Below are 22852 nucleotides of genomic sequence, written 5' to 3' on the forward strand. Positions count from 1 at the left end.
TTTAAACATAATAGGTTACTTAAGGTTTTGTGATCTTTTTCTTTTTTTCTTTTTTTTTAAGATGGAGTTTTGGGCCAGGCGCGGTGGCTCACATCTGTAATCTCAGCACTTTGGGAGGCCGAGGCGGGTGGATCACGAGGTCAGGAGATTGAGACCCTCCTGGTTAACACGGTGAAACCCCGTCTGTATTGAAAATACAAAACATTAGCTGGGCATGGTGGCGGGTGCCTGCAGTCCCAGCTACACGGGAGGCTGAGGCAGTAGAATGGCCTAAACCCAGGAAGCGGAACTGGCAGTGAGTTGAGATCGCGCCACTGCACTCCAGCCTGGGCAAAAGGGCGAGACTCCGTCTCAAAAAACAAAACAAAACAAAACAAAAGATGGGAGTTTTGGTCTTGTCGCTGCCCAGGCTGGAGTGCAGTGGTACGATCTGGGCTCACGGCAACCTCCGCCTCCTGGGTTCAAGCAGTTCTCCAGCCTCAGCCTCCCGAGTAGCTGGGACTACAGGCATATGACACCACACCTGACTAATTTTCATATTTTTAGTAGAGACAGAGTCACCATGTTGGCCAGGCTGGTCTTGAACTCCTGACCTCAGGTGATCCGCCTGCCTCAGCCTCCCAAAGTGCTGGAATTACAGGCGTGAGCCATCGTGCCCTGCCTCTCTTTTTAAAAATGCATATGTGTAACTGAAACTTTGCACTGTTTGACTAACATCTTTCCATCCGCTGACAGCCACCATTCCGCTCTCTGCTTCTGTGAATTCAAATGTTTCATATTTTACAGTTAAGTGAGACTGTTCAGTATTTGTCTTTCTGTGCCTTATTTCAGTGAACATCATGTCCTCCAGGTGCATCCATGTTGTTGAAAATGGCAGAATTTCCTTCCTTCTTAGGGGCTGAAAAGCATTCCATTGTGTATACAGAGAGATCTATATACTTACATCACATTTTCTTCATTCATTCACTGGTGAACACCTAACTTGATTCCATATTTCAGCTATTGTAAATAATGCTGCAATGAACATGGCAGCACAGATATCTTTTCAACATACTGATGTAATTTCCTTTTGATATATACTACCCTAAAGTGTGATTGCTGGATCATATGGTAGTCCATTTTCAACTTTTTGAGGAACCTTCATACTGTTTTCCACAACAACTGTGCCATTTTATACTCCCCAAAAAAGTGCACCACAGTTCCCTTTGCTCCACACCCATGCCAATGCTTCTTTCATCTTTATTGTTTTCATCTTTTTGATAACGGCCATCCTAAAAGATATAAGGTTTTTTCTCATTGTGGTTTTAATTTGCATTTCCCTGGTGATTAGTAATGTTGAGCATTTTTTCATAAACCTTTTGGCCATTTGTATGTCTTCTTTTGAAAAATGTCTATATAGGTCCTTTGCATGTATTTTTATTTTTTTGTTTTGTTTTTTTCTGAGACAGGGTCTTATTCTGTTGCCCAGGCTGAAATGCAGTGGTGTGATCATAGCTCACTGCAGACTTGACTTCCCAGGCTTAAGTGATCTTGCCATCTCAGCCTCCAAGTAGCTGAGACTACAAGGTGCACCACCACACCCGCCTAATTTTAAAATTTTTGGTAGGCTGGGCATGGTGGCTCACGCCTGTAACCCCGACTTTGGGAGGCCGAAGTGGGTGGATCAACTGAGGTCAGGAGTTCAAGACCAACCTGGCTAACATGGTGAAACCCCATCTCTATTAAAATATGAAATTAGCTGGGTGCGGTGGCTGGTGCTTGTAATCCCAGCTACTCGGGAGGCTGAGGCAGGAGAATCGCTTGAACCTGGGAGGTGGAGGTTGCAGTGAGCCGAGATCCAGTCACTACACACCAGCCTGGGCGACAGAGTGAGACCCAGGGTCTCACTCTGTCGCCCAGGCTGGTCTTCAACTCCTGGGCTCAAGTGATCCTCCCAAAGTGCTGGGATTACAGGCATGAGCCACTGTACCTGTCATGAGCCACTGTACCTGTCCAAATACCTTAATTTTGATGAAGTCTGGTTTGTCTACTTTTTCTTTTATTGCTCATGCTTTTGTTATCATATCTAAGATCCTTTGCTAAATTTAGTCATAATGATTTACCCCTACATTTAGCTCTGATATTTAGATTGTTGAGTTAATCTGGTGTGGTGTGGTCCAATTTTAATCTTTTGAATGTGGCTACCCAATTGTCCTAGCACTATTTGTTGAAACCTTTGCCCACTGAGTGGTCCTGGCACCCTTGTCAAAGGTCAGTTGCCATAGATACATGGCTTGACTATTTCTGAATCTTAATTCTGTTATACCAATGTTAGCTATCCCTCCCAAATGACAATTAGTGGCTCACACCTGTAATCCTAGCACTTTGGGAGGCTGAGGCAGGTGGATTGCCTAAGCCCAGGAGTTAGAGATGAGCCTGGGCAACATGGCAAAAACCCATCTGACCAAAACATAATAATAATAATAATACAAAAAAATTAGCTGCACATGCTGATGTGCACCTGTAGTCCCAGCTACTCAGGAGGCTGAGGTGGGAGGATCGCCTGCACATGGGAAGTCCAGGCTGCAGCTAGGTGTGATACCACCACTGTACTCCAGCCTGGGCTACAGAGTGAAACCGGGTTTCAAAAAAATAATAATAATAATAGAAAAGGCCCAAGGACAGAGCCCTGCAGCAATATACAATATTCTTCTATTTGGTGTATATTAAAACATTAGTCATGAATCCTAAGAACAACCTGCTTGGTGGAATTCACTTAACTCTGCTATCATCTAGTCATTATTTCCCCCACGATATGCACAGTGTATCACTAGTATCAATCACTCTGGATTATCACTCTATAAAATACCCTATTGTAATCAAGATAATGTTACCCTAAAAAGAGACTATCAATACAGAGGTAAAAAAGTAAATTAATCACCATTTTTTTAAGTTTTCATATTTTGTTTAATAATTCTTTCTATAATTTATACAGGAAATACACTTGTAATTTTTAGAATTAATCATTTTTCTATTTTATAATTTTAAAAATTTATTTTCTATAATTCATACAAAATTTAACTTATCTTCATGTATTAACTCTTAAATTTCTACTTTATTATCTAGTTTCTACATACTGGTAGACAGATAGCTAAGCCTTTTAAATATTGTTCTTGATTCTATAATAGTCAATTTAAATTAATTTAATTTTTTTTTTGAGGCAGAGTTTCAGTTTGTTGCCCAGGCTGGAGTGCACTGGAGCGGTCTTGGCTCACTGCAACCTCTGCCTCCCGAGTTCAAGTGATTCTCATGCCTCAATCTCCCAAGTAGCTGGGATTATAGGCAACTGCCACCATGCCCAGCTAATTTTTGTATTTTTAGTAGAGACGAGGGTTTTACCATATTGGCCAGGCTGGTCTCAAACACCTGACCTCAGGTGATCCGCCTGCCTCAGCCTCCCAAAGTGCTGGGATTACAGGCATGAGCCACCACATCCAGCCTAAATTAATTTTAGAATCAGGTGCAGTGGTGCATACCTGTAGTCCCAGCAACCTGGGAAGCTGGGATGGGAGGACTCCTTGAGTCCAGGAGTTCAAGTCCAACTGGGGCAATGCGGCGAGACCCTATCTCTAAAATAAATAAATAGGCTGGGCATAGTGGCTCATGACTGTAATCCCAGCACTTTGGGAGGCGGAGTCAGGTGGATCACTTGAGGTAAGGGTTTGAGACCAGTCTGGTCAACCTAGCAAAACCCTGTCTCTACAAAAAGTATGAAAAAATTAGGGCCAGGTGCAGTGGCTCATGCCTGTAATCCCAGCACTTTGGGAGGGTGAGGCAGGTGGATCACCTCACGTTGGGAGTTCGAGACCAGCCTGATCAACATGGAGAAACCCCATGTCTACTGAAAATACAAAATTAGCCAGGCATGGCGGCGCATGCCTGTAATCCCAGCTACTCAGGAGGCTGAGGCAGGAGAATTGCTTGAACCCCAGAGGCAGAGGTTGCAATGAGCTGAGATAGTGCCATTGCACTCCAGCCTGGGCAACAAGAGCAAAACTCTCTCAAAAAAAAAAAAAAAAAAAAAAAAAAAAATTAGCCAGGTGTGGTGGTGTGTGCCTATAATCCCAGCTATTTGGGAGGCTGAGGCAAGAGAATCGCTTAAACTCAGGAGGTGGAGGTCGTAGTGAGCTGAGATAGTGCCATGCACTCCAGCCTGGGCGACATAGTGAGACTCTGTTTCAAAAAATAAATAAATAAATAAATAAGTTAAAAAATTAAATTAATTCTAACATTAGTTCCCTTTTTACTATACAAGTCTTTTTTTGCCTTAATTTTTCCATTTAAAACAAGGTATTTTGTACTTATTATCTATATCACCTACAAGTTGATGGATTTAATTATGAAAATTAAAGTTTTTTTAATTGCCATACACCAATAGAAAATACTAATATTTTATTCAAAATGTGGATGATGAATTTAATTATTATCTGGTAAGACAGCTGATGACAGAAAAATATATGTGTTAGATTCAAAGCTCTGTGGAAAATAACATACCTTAGTAAACATCTACAATCACTGAGCTCTGTTACTTGCTTTTCATATTAAGTATTATACATTATTAGGGGTCAAAAAGTCAGCAATCCTTGCAAATGTATTCAATTCTTTTGTCCTTAGTCTTACCTGAAAAGTGCATATACCAGGGTAGCAATCAAAGCGAAACTGACCACAACTGCCACAAGTACTTGGTCGCTTACTCCTTCTATAACTGAATCATCATCCAGTTTCAAACTTTGAACTTCACCTTGATATTTGGCCATTCCAGGTCTAAAATATAGAAGAAACAAGATGAGAGTTACAAATGACACAGTGAAAATGGAATATACTAATAAAAACAATGTAAATATAACTGACTTCTAACATATTTAGTTTCTGATAGGCTGCAATTAAGTACACATTGAGTTCTTTAAAATTTGCCAGACACATTATTTTGTGGAGTACAATATTCTATTTCTTTTTCTTTTCTTTCTTTCTTTCTTTTTTTTTTTTAATGGAGTCTTGCTCTGTTGCCAGGCTGGAGTGCAGTGGTATGGATCTCAGCTCACTGCAACCTCTGCCTCCCGGGTTCAAGCAATTCCCCTGCCTCAGCCTCCCAAGTAGCTGGGACTACAGGCGTGCACCACTTTGCCTGGATAATTTTTTGTATTTTAGTAGAGATGGGGTTTCACCATGTTAGCCAGGATGGTCTCAATCACCTGACCTCGTGATCCACCCGCCTCGGCCTCCCAAAGTGCTGGGATTACAGGCATGAGCCACTGCACCCAGTCAAATTCTATTTCTTTTAAAGAAAACAATTACTATAATTTATCATTTATTTATGTAGTTTTTAAAAATGTTTTTTCCTCTTCAAGCTTAACCCCTTTTAAAAAAAATCCATTCTTGGACCGGATGCGGTGGCTCACGCCTGTAATCCCAGCACTATGGGAGGCCAAGGCAGGTGGATCACTTGAGGTCAGAAATTCGAGCCCAGCCTGGCCAACATGGTGAAACCCCGTCTTTACTAAAAATACAAAATTTAGCCGGGTGACGTGCGCCTGTAATCTCAGCTACTCTGGACGCTAAGGAAGGAGAATCGCTTGAACCTGGGAGGCGGAGGTTGCAGTGAGGCCCAGATAGCGCCACTGCACTCCAGCCTGGGAGACAGAGCAAGACCCTGTCCCCCTCCCCGCCAAAAACAATAAATAAATAAAAGCCATTCTTGTCCAACTGCTCTTTTCTTATTCCTGAATAGCAAATAAATTCTCTACATAGATCAGATCCCTCTTCCCCCTCACAGCATGTGTATGTCTTGTGGCATTTCCCATGTATTGACAGGAAAGAAAATATAGTCTTCTGTAAGCATTCTCATATTCTCTAGCATATACCCTGTACATAATAGGACCTAACAGATATTTGTTTATTTTTATTTTTTATTTTTTTGAGACGGAGTCTCGCTCTGTCTCCCGGGCTGGAGTGCAGTGGCCGGATCTCAGCTCACTGCAAGCTCCGCCTCCCGGGTTTACGCCATTCTCCTGCCTCAGCCACCCGAGTAGCTGGGACTACAGGCGCCCGCCACCTCGCCCTGCTAGTTTTTTGTATTTTTTTAGTAGAGACGGAGTTTCACTGGGTTAGCCAGGATGGTCTCGATCTCCTGACTGCATGATCCGCCCGTCTCGGCCTCACAAAGTGCTGGGATTACAGGCTTGAGCCACCGCGCCCGGCCGATATTTGTTTAAATAAAAGTGACTTACCATACTTACAGTGTTAGTAATTTGAAAAGTAAAAGACATTTAGGCTATAGAACATTTATAGTTATACTAAAACTACTTGAAATAATGAAAATTCTGGTGCTTGAAAAACTATTTGCCCACCTGAAACTAAGCTCAGCTTATGGTTCAGAATTCTTTGAACTGCTTGGAATATAGAATCACTCTGATGCTGCATTTCCTTATGAAGAGAAAAGGGAGGATAAGAAACTTTCCTTCCCATACTCTAGAGAAAAATGGTAGTACCCAATTCTATAGGTATGAGGGGAGATAGCCCAATCACACTGGAGTCCAAATATCACAGGTAATTCACATTTTTTTCAGACAAAACAGGAAGTGTCAAAGTCTTATAATACACCTAAAGAGAAATTAAGGAAATATTCAATTAAATATATATGAATAATTAAAATAAAGTTCTGCATTTATGTAACTTAATGAGCTGAAATAAGTTTTATTCAATATCATCACTAATCAGGTATTTTGAGTATAGACGTCTCAACACCTTTGAAAATAATCTGAACTGGCTGCTAGTAAGAAAATTATCGCTCCTGGAAGAAACCTACGCAAACAGATGAAAGGCAGCTTTCATCAGCTTTACACGGAGTAATCGCCTGATACATGGAACTTTTAATGACTGGTTTCAAATAGCCATTACGAAGGGGCACACCAAGAAACCCACAGAAAGAGCTCTAATTGCAGTATTTTTATTCAAAAGAACAGTTAAATGAGCTGCCAATTGAACTGAAGAGCCTCAAATAAGCTAGAGGTGGGACATGGAGTCAATTTAGATTTTTATTTCATCAGGTTTCCTCTTTTAAAATTAGAGATGCTATAGCTGTTTCAAAAGTCCGAAGGGCAGTGAGAACTACTTGCATCTGCTCAAAGATAACCCAAATGTTATCCCCCGTGTCAAGATTTCCAACCTCTAATTATCCCACAGAGCTATGAAGGTTAAAACAAATTAACAGACTGGGCAAGGTGGCTCACGCCTGAAATCCCAGCACTTTGGGAAGCCCAGGCGGGCGGATCACGAGGTCAGGAGATCGAGACCATCCTGGCTAATACGGTGAAACCCTGTCTGTACTAAAAATACAAGAAATAGCCGGGTGTGGTGGCGGGCACTTGTAGTCCCAGCTGCTCGAGAGGCTGAGGCAGGAGAATGGCGTGAACCCGGGAGGCGGAGCTTGCTGTGAGTGGAGATCGCGCCACTGCACTTCAGCCTGGGCGACCGAGCGAGACTCCATCTCAAAAAAAAAAAAAAAATTAACAGAGGTGAAAGTGCTTTGTAAGTTAAGTCTATAAACAAACGCACTGTAATTATTCCTACTCACATTTTTTCCTATGCTATACATTTAGGCAGTTTATTATTTTGTACTTAAAAAATGCATTACATTTGTTTCTGTGTCCTTCAAGGTGCGATCAATGGTAATGCAAATAAATTACACTATACAACATATACATATAATATATATTATATTTGACTACTATGCGATTATGCTTTTTTTTTTTTTTGAGACCAGTCTTGCTTTGTGCCCAGGCTGGAGGGCAGTGACGCGATCTCAGCTTACTGCAAGCTCCGCCTTCTGGGTTCTCCTGCCTTAGCCTCCCGAGTAGCTGGGACTACAGGCGCCGGCCAACATGCCTGGCTAATTTTTTCTATTTTTAGTAGAGACGGGGTTTCACCGTGTTAGCCAGGATGGTCTCGATCTCCTGACCTGGTGATCCACCCACCTCAGCTTCCCAAAGTGCTGGGATTACAGGTGTGAGCCACCGTGCCTGGCCTGCGATTATACTCTTAAAATATTGCTTCATGTACATTTCCAAGAGCTCAGAGATCCAGGATATTCAAGTATTGCATGGCCATATTATTTCATTTGCATCATTTGAGAGCAGATATTCCCAGCAGTGTTGAGAGGAAAAGAGAAGGGCACCGCATTTTCTTGTCCCATGGAAATCCCAACAAAAGCCAGGCTGTCAAATGGAGATCTACTAATGCCGTTTGACCTGCTTGTTGGGGGCTTACATAGCACAACTTCTGCCATAGTTTCTCATAAAATTGAAGTAAAAAAGCAACTGTAGGTGCTAGTGCCTAAAAATGAGGTATTGTACCATCACTTCAGTTTGGAAAGAGGATGGTCTGATTTAAAACTCCAGAAGAGAAACAGGAAACAAAATTTCCTACTTGGGGAGATGACATATACCTCAGTCCTGAAAATGAATTCCAAAATCGAGGACTTCTGTTCTCCAACTTTTGTTGTTCAGTCAGTGATTATCCGGAACTAAACAGTGCTGCTGATTCTGTCCAACCATACAGGCTGTAAACTGAAGCCCAAGCAGTTGTTGCTTGGACATGAAGAGCCCTGAATTTTAGTTCCAATTGTCACAACAACTGTGTAAAAGTAAATAAAATTTAAAAGTTGTTAGAACCTCTAAAACGCCTTAAGCCTTGAGAGAGATGTGACTATGATCTGGGTCACGTAACAGGTTTACAATTCTGTTTCTTAGATTTTTAGCTTAACTCTTCCTGATTGTTCTTGTTCTATAAACAACTAAGAAAAGACTAAGTCTTTTTTTTAAAAGAGACCAGATCTCCTCCTTCTAACTGCTGATCTTTATTACAGATTAACTGCCTCTTTTATTGTCCTGTATGGAACTCAGACCAGATGGTGCCCCAAACAGGGATCTCATGACAGTTACACTCTTTCTCCCCTAAAAAAGACACCTTGACTAATCAGATCATTATAACTGTACATTAAGCCTTACATTAAGATATTAAAATTCTGTTATAGAATTTTGTCTCTATAAACAATCCCAAATGTCTATACCTAAGAGCACTGACTTCCATGCTTTTAAATCTGTCCTTTCCCAGGTGGCCTGTCCTCAACCTTTACACTTAAACTCTCTTTAAACTCAATTTTGACCTTTTAAATTATTTTAGCTTAACAACTGTGACTTGATTTCTTCACTTCCTTCTACTGCTAAATTTCTCTGATTCAGAGTTTCAGAATAGAGAAAAGGCCAGATCAAAGCTAACATTAGAGTGGTTATCAGAGAGCAGCTGGACTGGCAAAGTCAGACCAACACCCTCCCTAGGACACAGTTTCAGTTTCAATTCTTTCAAGTATGAATTACTTTAACAAGAAAAATAAAGCCAATACTTGCTTCCTCTCTTGATATGCAAATTGAGCTTCAATGTCCGGTCAGTGACCATTCTCATCTACCACCCAGTCGCTCAGTTTCCTGACGGTGCCTACTCCGGAGGCACCTACATTGACGTAAGTGGCATGACTGGCATGTCAACTGCTAAACACTCTCACTACACCATGAACTTCCTTTTTGAAAAAGATATTGCTCAAATTAATGTTTATAAATTAATTTTTAAAATTTATTTCTTGAGACAGGGTCTTGTTCTGTCACCTAGGCTGGAGTGCAGTGGCGCACCCTTGGCTCACTGCAGCCTCGACCTCCCAGGCTCAATCAATCTTCCTACTGTGACTATAGGCGTGCGCCACTAAGCTCAGCTAAAATTTTTTTATTTTTTGTAGAGACGAATTTCACTATCTTGCCCAAGCTGGTCTCGAACTCCTGGGGTCAAGGAATTTGCCCACCTAGGTCTCCCAAAGTACTAGGATTACAGGCGTGAAGTAGCACGCCCAGCCAAAAATGTTTATTGGTGCCAAATATTTACAGAATCTACAAGTGACTATAGTTTAGTTTTAGAATATGTAGATACTGTGCTCAATTGCTTCACCTTCAAAATTTATTATTAATCACAGAATGTTAAGCACTTAGTTCCAAGCATATAAAGTGACATCTTACTGGATTTATTTATTTTATTTTTTCACATTATTTGGACATTCAGGCCAGTGCAGTGGCTCATGCCTGTAATCACAGCATTTTGGGATGCCAAAGTGGGTGGATCACTTGAAGCCAGGAGTTTGAGACCAGCCTGGCCAACTTGGTGAAGCCCCATCTTTACTAAAAATACAAAAATTAGTCAGATGTGGTGGCACATGCCTGTAATCCCAGCTACTCGGGAGGCTGAGGAACGAGAATTGCTTGAACCTGGGAGGCAGAGGTTGCAGTGAGCCAAGATCACACCACTGCACTCCAGCCTGGGTGACAGAGCAAGACCCTGTCTCAAAAAACTGCCCAGATTTGATAATTACCCATTGTATATATTTGTATGAAAACATCACAGGTACCCCATAAATATGTACAACTATTATACATTCGTAAAAATTAAAAATACATTTTTAAATAATGAACTCCTTTCAGTCAGGCATCGTATCTTATTCCTGTTAGTAGTGAGCAGGGTCTTACCTGTTGTAGTGGCCATTAAATGTTATTTACATTAAACCCAAAAACAACGTTATTAAATGCATAAAATATGGAATGTAATCTATTTCATGGTATCCTATAAAATATGAAAAGAAGAGTTACTAATACTTGGTTTTGAACTGTTTAAGATTCACAAAAACTGAACCCCATCCATCTTGGAAACTGTGCAGTATATCTGATAGAAGTTTGCAAAGAAACTGGCTTTGCTATTGCTCAGCTGGCTACATCTTATTGAGCAGTATCTTCAGACAGCAAAGCAGCACAAGTTCCAGAGTCAGACAGCCCTGGACTTACGCAAAGTCTCTGTCGCAGCTTCCTCATATGTAAAAGGCATTAGGTTGAACCTTATCAAACTGCCACTCTTTTTGGGGGCAGGCGGTATGGGGGGAAGTACCTTGCCTTGTGAAGTTTACAATGAGATAATGAAGGTAAGGCATTTAGAATACTGCTTGGCACATCATATAGGCTCTCAGTAAATGGAAGCTACAGTGTTTTGGTTAATATTATTAACAACTGCCAAGGACTCAGCAGAACTACGATAAAAACTAGCCATGCCTGCCCCAGAGCTGCTCCACATAGCATCTCAAACTCTCTTTAATCACAGTTCTAAGTATGTGTTCCCTGGGAAGACAGGATGCAATCTGGAGCACTGTCACACAGGATATGCCCTCTTTAATCCGATAAGCAGCTGTGGGTGAGAACTAGCCTCCAACTAACCGGAGTAAGAGACAGCCAAGACAAGTTCAACTCACCTCTCCTCAGGCATTTCCAAAGCTTTCAGGGAAGGAAAAAAATAAACCACATAGAGAAAATAAGAGAAAAATAGGAAATTCCAGGACTTCCTGGAACAAAGGAGAGAATCTCAGTGCCTTTTTACCCTAAGGCTCATCTAGAAACTTGACAGCCACATGGCTTCTGCAATTACTCACATCCAAACGTTTTTACTAATTTCTTTCATCAAAGGTAACTGGAATTACAAAATGAAACCTCCAGAACAACGCAACATCATGCACAAAAGCACTGTGGATATGCAGCCACGCTTGAAAAAGGAGGCTTTAGGTCAATTGTGTCAAAGCCTTGAAAACCCGGGCCACTGGAGGAAGGGTGCTCGGGACAGCACAGCCACAGCCACTCCAGTAGGGCGAGCATCTTGTCTGCCCATCTAAAGACAAGCTGCATGTGAGTCCGGCGTAAGTCAATGTGACATATACTCACTGACTTCATTTGTTTGCCTACAAGATTATAGGTCACTTAAAAGTGCTAGAAATTCGATAGAAATAACCTGATAAGGAATGTAGGAACTCTAGTTTGACAAATATCCAGAAGCACCAACACAGGAACCAAAGACAGGCGAGATACACATGTGTAACTTTTTTTTTTTTCCTCTTGAGACAGAGTCTTGCTCTGTCCTCTGGATGGAGTGCAGCGGCGCGATCTCGGATCACTGCAACCTCAGCCTCCCATGTTCAAGTGATTCTCCTGCCTCGGCCTCCCAAGTAGCTGGGACTACAGAAGCCCGCCACCACGCCCAGCTAATTTTTGTATTTTTAGTAGAGACAGGGTTTCACCATGTTGGCCAGGATCTCTTGACCTCGTGATCCACTGGCCTCGGCCTCCCAAAGTGCTGGGATTACAGTGGCGAGCCACCGCGCCCGGCCACATATGTGTAATTTCTAAAGGTTTCTCTGCCCTTGGTGTAGGGAAGAATGTTTGAGAAAAAGACCATTGAGAATACTTCAGGTAAGTTTTTTTTTCTTTTTTACACTTACAAAATGCTAAAGGATCAGGGATCAACTATCAAGTGGTACTCTGCAAGGCATCCTTAAAAACTCAATGCTGGCTCAGGCTCGGTGGCTCACACTTGTGATCCCAGCACTTTTGGGAGGCCAAGGCGGGCGGATTACTTGAGCCCAGGAGTTTGAGACCAGCCTGGGCAACATAGCGAGACCCCCTCTCTACAAAAAATAAGAAAATTAGCTGAGCATCGTGGCCTGAAGCTGTGGTCCCAGCTACTTGGGAGGCTGAGGTACGAAGATCATTTGAGCCCAGGAGGCAGGTTGCAGTGAACCAAGATTGCGCCACTGCACTCCAGAACAAGATCCTTTCTCAAAAAACAACAACAACAACAACAAAACCCCAATCAATGCCGTTTTGGTAGTTTTTTGTTTTGTTTTGTTTTGTTTTTGAGACGGAGTCTCGCTCTGTCCCCCAGGCTGGAGTGCAGTGGCCGGATCTCAGCTCACTGCAAGCTCTGCCTCCCGGGTTTATGCCATTCTCCTGCCTCAGCCTCCCGAGTAGCTGGGACTACAGGCGCCTGCCACCTCGCCCGGCTAGGTTTTTTTTTTGTATTTTTTAGTAGAGACGGGGTTTCACGGGGTTAGCCAGGATGGTCTCGATCTCCTGACCTCGTGATCCGCCCGTCTCGGCCTCCCAAAGTGCTGGGATTACAGGCTTGAGCCACCGCGCCCGGCCTTGTCTTGGTAGTTTTGAGTGCTCAATGAGAAAACCTACTCTCAATGGAAAAAAAAGTGGGGGAAAGGGGTTCCAGGAAGTACAAAGCAAAGTGAAAGTCTGTCCTGGGAAGTTAGCTTTGTCACACTCCAAATAAAAACTCGCATTGGCTGGTAGTTACGCATACTCTCTGTCTGCATCGACAATTCTCTAAGGACTCCAAGGCGCATGTCCTGGATATTCCAACACATTTGCACTAGGTTCCAGGTACACCAGAATGTTTACAGCCATGCTCTGAGTAGCATCAGTCTGAACAAAACGCCCACCCAGAGTAGAATGGATTCACTGTTCTAGTCGCACTGGAATACTAGGCAACAATGAAAATTACCTATAGATACACAGTACACCAATTTAATACTGATTGAAAACCACAAAACAACACACTGTGATCTACCCGCAAAAGTTCGAAAACAGGCAAAGGAAAACGAGATTGCATGCACACACAGATGATAAAACTGTAAGGAAAAGATCACACTAATCAGGCTGAGAGAATCAGGCTCCGAAAGGAGCACAGGGTATGGGTGAGAAACTCCTGGGGTGCCGGCAATGCCCTTTTCGTTTTTATCTGGGTGTTTTATTCTTCTTTAAATGTGTATGTCGTATGCACTTTTTTGCGTATGCTATATCTGTTAAAAATTTATCGGCAGCCCTGCAGAGAGATCGTGCCTCTAAAGAGGCGGGAGCTCCAGAACGATCCGCCTTGCCATTAAGCGAAGCCAACTCCGAACGCTGAGAAACGCAGGCCCAGGGTCGGCCGGGGTCCTTACGGATTGGCGAACGGGCGCACACCCCTCCTGCATTAAGGAGAGTTCTCAGGGTCGCGCTCCGAGCGACCCTAGAGGGAGCGGCGGTGTCCTCGCTGCCGGCCAAGCCCACTACAGCCGCTCTCCGCGTCGGCCCCTCCACTGTCGCCGGCAACTCCGGACAGCCGCGGAGCGATTCTGGGGCTTCCAGAGGAGGGCGGGGAGGAGGCGGGGGGAGGAGGCGGCGATTCCCGCCGACCCACAGAGCCTCGGCGGCCAGAGCTACCCCAAGAAGGCCAGGCCCCGCCGTCCGCGGCTCCGCTGGCCCCGATAGGGTGGGCGTGGCCGCCGCGCGCCGGACGTACCTCTCCACCGCGAAGGAACTACCTCGCCAGTTCCCGGTGACAGAGGACAGATTATTTCCGGGACCGCTCCCGCCACCCCTCCCGGGCAACCCAGTAGACGTCCCCTTTCTAATTTGGAGTGCGGGTGCGGGCGCACGCGCACTGCCGAGCTTCCGCGAGGGCGCGACCGGACGGCGGAGGAGGACCCGCCGCCGCAGCCTCCAGGGCGGGGCGCGTGCTCGTTCGCGCGCGCGCCGCGACACGCAGCGAGCTGGTGGCGGGGGCGCGCGCGGCGGCGGCGGCGACGGCGCGGGTCGGCTGGGGCGCGAGCGTGCGCAGTGGCTCCTCGGCCGCGGCTCCAGCCAGGGCGGCGGCGCCGGGGAGGAGCGGTGTGGGCGGCCGGGGGCGGGGACGCGGGCCGGCGGGCGTGGCCGGAGTCGCGCGCGGTTGGCGCGCGGTCCCGATTGAAAGGAGAAGGAGGGGCGCCGGGGGTGACGGTGCGGAGCCGCTGCCAGCCCTGGGCGAGAGTCGGCGGCTGAATCCGAGGAGCAGGCGGGCCTGAGGCCGAGTCAGCTGCGCAGGCCCCCGGATCCCCCCACCGAGCGGCGGCGGTGTCTGGCCAGGCGGGAGGCGCTGCCCGGCCGCGGCGGGGAAGATGTTCAGCGTAGAGTCGCTGGAGCGGGCGGAGCTGTGCGAGAGCCTCCTCACTTGGGTATGTGGGGGCCGCGGGCTGGCGGGAAGACCCCCTCCCCCCGCCAGCTACCGGGACCCTCCACGCGCGGCCTGGGGGGCGAGCGCTGCGGGCGAAGGTGCCGTCACATCCGGGGCCCGGGGCAGGCGGGGCGAGGAGGCTCGGCCCAGGGTCCGAGAGAAACTTGCCGGGCCTGACGCGTCGCTACTCCGGGCGGACCCCGGCCAGGGCTGGGCTGGGGACGCGGCGGGCGACTCTGGGATCCGCACGGCTGCTCGCAGCTGGGGCTGCGCCGAGCTCCGGGGGCGGCCGAGCCTGACTGCCCTGCGCCCGGGACCCGCCGCGGCTCCTCGCCTTTGTTGCAGCGTTCGCGGAGGACGGGCCCGGCCCCGGCCCGGGAACTGATAGCACCTGTGAGGGAGCGTGGGGAGAATGCGGGAGGCGCCCGGGGACCCAGTTTCCGATGCGAGGCGCCCCTGGGGATGGGAGTGCGCGAGGGGCGGACGTCTGTCAGAGGCGTCGGGCAGACGTTTAAAGGACTCTGGAGGTGTCTGGGCGTCAACAATGGAACTCGAAGGCCTTGCGGGACAGCGTGTGGGATTCTGATTTTGAATTCTTAAACGGTTTTAGATTTCTCACACTTTGAAGTAAATACACACTCACCTCTCACGTCAGCGGCCGCGCCTTCCTGAAGCCGAGTCTTCAGGACGCGGCCGGGGAACCGACGCCCGGGTTCTAGTCGTTCTTGCCGCGGCGTCGGCCGGGGAGGGAGAGGGATGCGCAGAGCCGGGGCGGACCTTGCGCTGCCTTCGGGAGCCTCCGTTTCACTCATTGCTGAGAATGTTAATTAAATGTTTACGGATGTGTTTATGGAGGCGACTACAGCATTTGTATTACTTTTAAAGGTAAAATACGGATGTGAGAGAAATTCTGCTTAGCAGTGTCTTGGGTTACGAGTCAGGATCCTTGGAGTGTAGACGTCACGATCCTGTGCAAGGCACTTTGCTGGAAAGACTGGAGAAGTATTGCCTTACGTTGGTTGTTAAAAAAATTAGTAAAAATAGTCTGAGGTTTTTATAATTTGGCTACGTCACGAATCAATTTCTGTCCCTGAAACATAGACTTGGTGGAGCTTGCGTAGCCAGTTGCATATCAGACCATTTAGGGGATTTTAGATCGTTAGCAGCAATATGTAGTTAGCGTGCAGCTTACACTTCTGATGAGTTCTGCCTCCAGGCAAGGAGATGGCATTGACTGCTGTATTTCAGAAGAGAGGAAAACTGGTAAAGTTGCGTAATGTGGCCGAGGTTTGACTAGGCAGGGGAGAGAGAGGGGAAAGAATTATTAAATTCTTTGATATTGTGGAAGGAATAGATTTGGCATAATCTGTACATCTGTAAACAGAATGCTGAGAAACTTAAGATTTAAGTTTTTGAGTGTGCAAGTAGTGCTTCCCTTTGTGCTAGAAAAAGAAGCAAGAAAGCAAAGATGAAGCTAATTGAATCTAAGTAGGGCTACATTGTTTAAAATCTGGGAGGGGGGGAAAGACATGGAAATAAAGAGGTGTACAGAGGCTCCTTAACTTGCAATGGGGTTACATCCCGGTAAACCCATCATAAGTTGAAAATACTGTAAGTTGAAAATGCATTTCATACGCCTAACCGTCCAAACACCGTAGCCTAGACTGGCCTACCTTAAACGTGCTCAGAACACTTACCTTAGCCTACAGTTGGGCAAAATATCTACCACAAAACGTATTTTATAATAAAGTGTTGAATATCTGATGCACTTTATTAAGCATTGTACTGAAAATGAAAAATATAATGGCTGTATGGGCACTCAGAGTATGGTTTCTACTGAATGTGTATCTCTTGCATCATTGTAAAGTTGAAAAGTCTCAAGTTAAACCATCCTAAGCTGGGGACCGTCTGTATTTGAATGGCATCCACAAAATATGGTACGTAGTAATTGCGTTTATTTAAGTGAGAAATGCTGATAAAAATATAGAAGAAAAATCTTAGAAGTTTGAAGGGCTACTGACAGAACCTGACAACATGAGAGAATCTATTTAGAATCTCCTAAAATGTCAAGAAAACGGGTAATCCACATTATCAGCTGTAGAGAGGTCAGGGAGTGTGGTATCGTAGAATAGTCTTTTTGAAATGTCACTGGAAACTCATCAATGAAAATTTCTGGATAAGATTAGAGATTATCAGTGACAAAACTGGAGGGCAGTGTTCTTGAAGATGTACAGTTCTAAGATTTGGAAACACTTTAAAACACGTTTCAAAATAGAGTTTAAATGCTGGGTTTGTTTTCTTTTAGCTGTCATTATAAAAAGCAGAATAAATGTTTCAATGAGCAATGTTTGATGACATTTAAATGTATAATATCACCCCTCCTATCTGTAAGCCAGATTAATGCTAAGTACAATTCTAAAACCAACTGCAAGCAAAAATGTACACTCCAAAGAAAAGACTCATTTAGATTAATTTTCTTGATTTTATGTCAACTTCTAGTCAATTTGGTTGTGTGGGGGGTTTTGCTCTCACACAGTAAGCTAGAAGGTGACTGACACTCAGCAAAATGCAGACAACTGTCAGAGACAGACAAGATCCAAGAGCTGAGTGATTCCGTCTTTGGGATGACAGCCTTATGTACTTTTAGAGCCTCCATGTTCAATTTTTGAAGATCATAATTATATTCCTGAGTATCAGATAAAAGTTTGTTTTCACTACATAGCATTTAGTTTGAGATTGGACAGATGTATATAGTACATTTTAGAAATTATTCCTCTAGAAATGGCTACGGTAATAAAAGCTCAAGCACTTAAAGGGATGATTCTGTCACCTATACAGAACTCAATGGAACGTCTCATTGCCTCACATGGTGGATAAATTGCCCTTTTATCAGACAGCCTACTGGCCCAAGAACCATATAGTTCCAAATTTTTGTTGAAAGAGAGTTACAGTTAAGTATCATCCTACCAAGGGGAAACATCTTAAGCTTAAATTCCAAATCAAAGTTTATGCAAGCAAGTTCAGCAGGACATGCTTGAAAATTTCCACTGTGTCTCCTCTCCACCCTGTGAGTCAAAATCTGCCCTGCCTGCTACACCTGTCAAGCCTAATTTCTTGAACTGTATGTGAATCTCAATGAAGAAATAGGACTTTTCCAGGTTTTAGAGACTGAAAAACGAAGTCTTCGATGTTACCGAGTTATGACCAAAAAAAAGTCATCACATAGGTTCAGTACACTTTGGGGTAACCTAACAACATTAATATATTCTTATTGTTTTCATATTACTTATTTGGCAGCCTATAAAATGCATACTAGTGTATAGAATTGAGGGTGGTATAATTATTATGGTGGTATCTCCCCCATTCCATCCGCCTCTGCCTAACTCGATTCTGCCAACAACTTTTGTCCTCTAATGGAAGAATAAGTCACTGTTGTACAAAAGTTAAAGTACTTTAAAAGATAGTATAGCCTAAGAGTACATACAGATTCTGACATTAGGCAGCCTGGGTTCAAATCCTGGTTTTGTTCTATACTAACTGTAGGTGACTTTGTAACTTCACCTCTGTGTTTTGATTGCGTTGATATTTAACTTTATGTTTGCTAACTTCAGAGATTCTCATGCTTTAGTGTTGATCTGCATCATCTGGAAAGCTTGCTAAAGCACGGATGCCCAGAGTTGCTAGTTCTGTAGGTCTGGGCTGGGCCTGAGATTTTGCATTTCTAATAGGTTCCCAGGTGATGCCATTGTTGGTGATATAGGGACCACATTTTGAGAACCATGACTCTAGAAAATTATTTGACATTTTGCACTGGACAGTTCTTTGCTGTGGGCACTGCACTATGTGTTATGTTTAATAGTAGCATCCCATTGCCTCAACCAGCTAGATGACAATAGCACCCAACTCACAGCCAAAAATGTCTCCTCTGGAGCAAAATTATCCATTACTCTAGAGATAGTAATTCCAGGTGATCTCATGCTTTACTCTTTTTATGCTTTTGTTGGGGAGGGGGAGGTAGAGGTTGGGTGGTGGGTAATAGAGCTTCTTGGAATTAAAAGAAAGATTAGAACCCTTCAGGTAGAAAGTTTCATGCCTTAATGCAGTTAGGTGCAATTGTCTTTCAGTTTTACTGTATTGCTATCCTGAAATACTCCATAGATGTCCGCTCAGAGAACTGGTATGTGACAGATTCTTAAAAATTAAGGTACAGTTTACATACCATAAAATTCATCCATTTGAAGTGTATACTTTATTGGTTTTTAGTATGATCACAAGATTGTGCAGTCATCATGACTAGTTCCAAGAACATTTTCATCACCCCAAAAATAAACTCTGTAGGGGATAAATTTTCTTTAGGATCTGTTTCACTTTGGTCTTGCAGCAGAGGTGGACATCTCTGACCCTTGTGAGCAACTATGTACCTCCAGGGCTAATACAGAGAAAATAATTGAATAAAACCACGTTTTAAAAACAAATGAAAATTTAGTTTTCCCTAAGTCCCAAGAGAAAAAACAGATCAAGTCTTCTTTTTTTGGAGGTGGAGTCTTGCCCTGTTGCCCAGGCTGGAGTGCAGTGGCACAGTCTCAGCTCACTGCAAACTCTACCTCCTGGGTTCAGGCAATTCTCCTGCCTCAGCCTCCCTGGTGGCTGGGATTACAGGCATGCACCATCACGCCTGGCTAATTTTTGAATTTTTTAGTAGAGACGGGTTTCACTAAGTTGGCCAGGCTGGGCTCGAACTCCTGACCTCAGAAGATCTGCCAGCCTTGGCTTCCCAAAGTTCTGGGATTGCAGGCATGAGCCACCGCGTCGGGCCCAGATCAAGTCTTAACACCTAAGTTACTTGCTTTTTTGAATTACCTGTTTGTTGAGTTGCTGCTTCTGATTGGCCAGAGTCTGGTTTCCAATCTTGCATCCCTTCCCTTTAGTAGTACTTTAGATCATAGGATTCTGAATGCCAAACCAGTGCCCAGCTGTGTAAGAATTATTTGATGAGCTTGTTAAAAATAGATCCCCAGCTTCCTACACACAGATTCTGATTCAGTAGGGGGAGCCAAGAAATGTGTATATTTTTTTTCTCTCTCTCTCTTTTAAGACAGGGTCTCACTCTATTGCCCAGGCTGGAGCGCAGTGGTGCAATCACAGCTCACTGCAGTCCTGACCCCCCAGGCTCAAGTGATCCTTCCACCTCAGCCTCCTAAATAGCAGAGACTATAGGCATGAGGCACCACACCCAGCTAATTTTTGTATTTTTTGTAGAGACACAGTTTTGCCATGTTTTTCAGCATGGTCTCAAATTCCTGGACTCAAGTGATCCTCCATCTTTGACCTCCCATAGTGCTGGGATTACAGATATAAGCCACCATGCCCAGCCAAAATGTGTATTTTCAAAATGGAAATCTCCCAGATGATTCCCCTACACACCCAGGTTTGGGACCATTGCTTTAGATTTTGCAAAATACCTCATGGGCATTCATTCTTTCTTTCATTCTGAAGCAACACACCCTTCTATAAGCTATTTTTTCCTCAATCTTTCTTTATATGGAAAAACTGATATTGAGAGAGATGAAATATCCTGTCCAAATTTACAGGGCAAAAGTAGGGATTAGAATTAGCTCCTTTCATTCAAAGTGGCGTTCACTGAGGGCTTGTTGGTATCAGGCATTGTGCTGAGGTCAGTGATAAAGAGAAGAATGAGACATGGTCCTCACTGCTGTCCCTGTTTTCCTTCTAAACAAACCTACAAGAAAGAGATTGGTGTGTTTTTTTTTTTGAAAATGGGTCATAGACTTAGCAACTATAAAATGAAAGCAAGTGCTTATTTCTTTTAAGTGCTTATTTCTTTTACTAGTGAGCAGGCAGCTGGAGATAGTATGGAGTAAAATTCAAAATCAGTTCCTGCAGATGGTGTTTATTTGTTTCATTTATTCATTTACTAATCATTTATTGCACCTCTACCAGGTATTAGGTTTGTGTCAGGGTAGCTTGGAAGGATCCTCTTACCACCTTTCCAAATAGACACTTAAGTAAAAACTTATTATGAGGATCTTTAAGATAATTCCCTGGGCCTCTACCACCATAACTGTCTCTACCTGCAAGACTCTCCTGTATTATATATGAAGAAGCTACTGACTGTACTGTTAATAGTTGTCTTATTTATTTATTTATTTATTTTGAGACGGGGTCTTGCCCTGTCGCCCAGGTTGGAGTGCAGTGGGGCGATCTCAGCCCACTGTAAGCTCCGCCTCCCGGGCTCACGCCATTCTCCTGCCTCAGCCTCCCGAGTAGCTGGGACTACAGGCGCCCACCACTGTGCCCGGCTAATTTTTTGTATTTTTAGTAGAGATGGGGTTTCTCTACTAAAGTAGAGACCTCATTTTAGTAGAGACCTCATTTATCAAATCTTTAAAAGACAACTATTGACTGGGTGCGGTGGCGCACGCCTGTAATCCCAGCACTTTGGGAGGCCGAGGCGGGTGGATCATGAGGTCAGGAGATCAAGACCTTCGTCGCCAACATGGTGAAACCCCGTCTCTACTAAAAATACAAAAAATTAGCCTGGCACAGTGGTGGGCACCTGTAGTCCCAGCTACCCTGGAGGCTGAGGCAGGAGAAGGGCGCGAACCCGGGAGGCGCAGCTTGCAGTGGGCCGAGATTGCGCCACTGCACTCCAGCCTGGGCGACAAAGCGAGACACTGTCTCAAAAAAAAAAGAAAAAAAAAAAAAGATTTGATAATTGATACGGTGCAGAGAAGTAGCCACTCATCCACGGTTAGTAAGAGAATAAATTGCTACAGTGTATATTTAGGGCAGTTTGACAGTTTTATCAAAAACCTTAAAATGTTCATACACTTTTTGACTTAGCAATTTTACTTCTTTTCAAACCCAATAAATAAAAATATGTGTGAAGACATATGGTCACCTGAGTGATATTCCCAGTATTCCCATTGTCAGTACTGAGTTTAGCTTCATCGATGTTAATATGTAAACCTACACAAATGGGTCTCCCTGTCTCTTTCCCTTTACTCCTTCCTTCATACTGCAGCCGGTGTGATCTTTTTTTTTTCTTTTTTCATTTTTTTTTTTTTGTGACAGTCTTGCTCTGTCTCCCAGGCTGGAGTGCAGTGGGTGGCATGAACTTGGCTCACTACAACCTCCGCCTCCTGGGTTCAAGCGATTCTCCTGTATCAGCCTCCCGAGTGGCTTGGACTACAAGTGCGTGCCATCACGCCTGGTTAATTTTTTGTATTTTTAGTGAAGAGACAGGATTTCACTGTGTTAGCCAGGATGGTCTTGATCTCCTGACCTCGTGATCCGCCCGCCTGGGCCTCCCAAAGTGCTGGGATTACAGGCATGAGCCATTGCCCCCGGCCAGATTTTATATTAATACAATGTAAACCTCATGGCTTACTCTCCTGATTCAAATCCTTTGTTTACTTTATTCAAAGGATAAGGTCCTAATGTGGCTTCTAAGGTTTTACATGTTAATTCTTCAGTTTTTTGCCCTTTCACCGTTTTATTTTTCCCCTGTTCTGTCTCTTCCTCCACTTCTTACCCCTACCCAATCTATACCAAGCTGCTCTTCATACCTAGATTGCATCCCACTCTCCCTTCTCATCTTTGTGCCTGCTGTTGACACTTCTATTATACTGTTTCATTTTTCCTAGTTGTAAGTTCTATGAGAGGATGGCCTGTGTCTATTCTCAGGGATTGATTTCCTGCTAAATCCTGAGTACACTACTGGGTATAATCATTGTTGGCTCAGCTACATTTTTTTTACTTTGAGAGATAATTTATATTGTTAGGGAAAGTACATTTCTTGGCTACATCATGTTGATTAGTACAAAGTTTTAGAATATATTTGAAATCAAAATGAAGTGAGTATTTAACCTAACCATTCTAAGAGTGACTTCTACATTTT

General features: G+C 44.2%; 2 protein-coding genes across 9 annotated transcripts in view; one reads left to right on the plus strand and one right to left on the minus strand.

Moving 5' to 3' along the window:
• RNF170 (ring finger protein 170) overlaps positions 1-14448 on the minus strand; it is a 46615-nt gene extending 32167 nt beyond the window's left edge. The window contains exons 1-3 of one of the 5 annotated variants that reach the window (XM_007962350.3): positions 14242-14351; positions 8483-8670; positions 4660-4803 (exon numbers count right to left, since the gene is read on the minus strand). In XM_007962350.3, the coding sequence (XP_007960541.1) occupies positions 4660-4796 (137 nt within the window). In that variant the 5' untranslated portion in view covers positions 4797-4803; positions 8483-8670; positions 14242-14351. Of the gene's footprint in view, positions 1-4659; positions 4804-6386; positions 6463-8482; positions 14011-14241 lie in introns of those variants that run through there. The other 4 variants (XM_037983522.2, XM_037983523.2, XM_037983524.2 and 1 more) reach the window with 4 other exon arrangements.
• A 234-nt stretch (positions 14449-14682) lies between these two features.
• HOOK3 (hook microtubule tethering protein 3) overlaps positions 14683-22852 on the plus strand; it is a 137476-nt gene continuing 129306 nt past the window's right edge. For 2 of the 4 annotated variants that reach the window (XM_073018060.1, XM_073018059.1), the window contains exon 1: positions 14683-14932. In XM_073018060.1, the coding sequence (XP_072874161.1) occupies positions 14876-14932 (57 nt within the window). In that variant the 5' untranslated portion in view covers positions 14683-14875. Of the gene's footprint in view, positions 14933-15046; positions 15325-22852 lie in introns of those variants that run through there. The other 2 variants (XM_007962356.3, XM_073018061.1) reach the window with 2 other exon arrangements.

This window comes from Chlorocebus sabaeus, chromosome 8, assembly GCF_047675955.1.
Source record: "Chlorocebus sabaeus isolate Y175 chromosome 8, mChlSab1.0.hap1, whole genome shotgun sequence".
NCBI classification, from domain to species: Eukaryota; Metazoa; Chordata; class Mammalia; order Primates; family Cercopithecidae; genus Chlorocebus; species Chlorocebus sabaeus.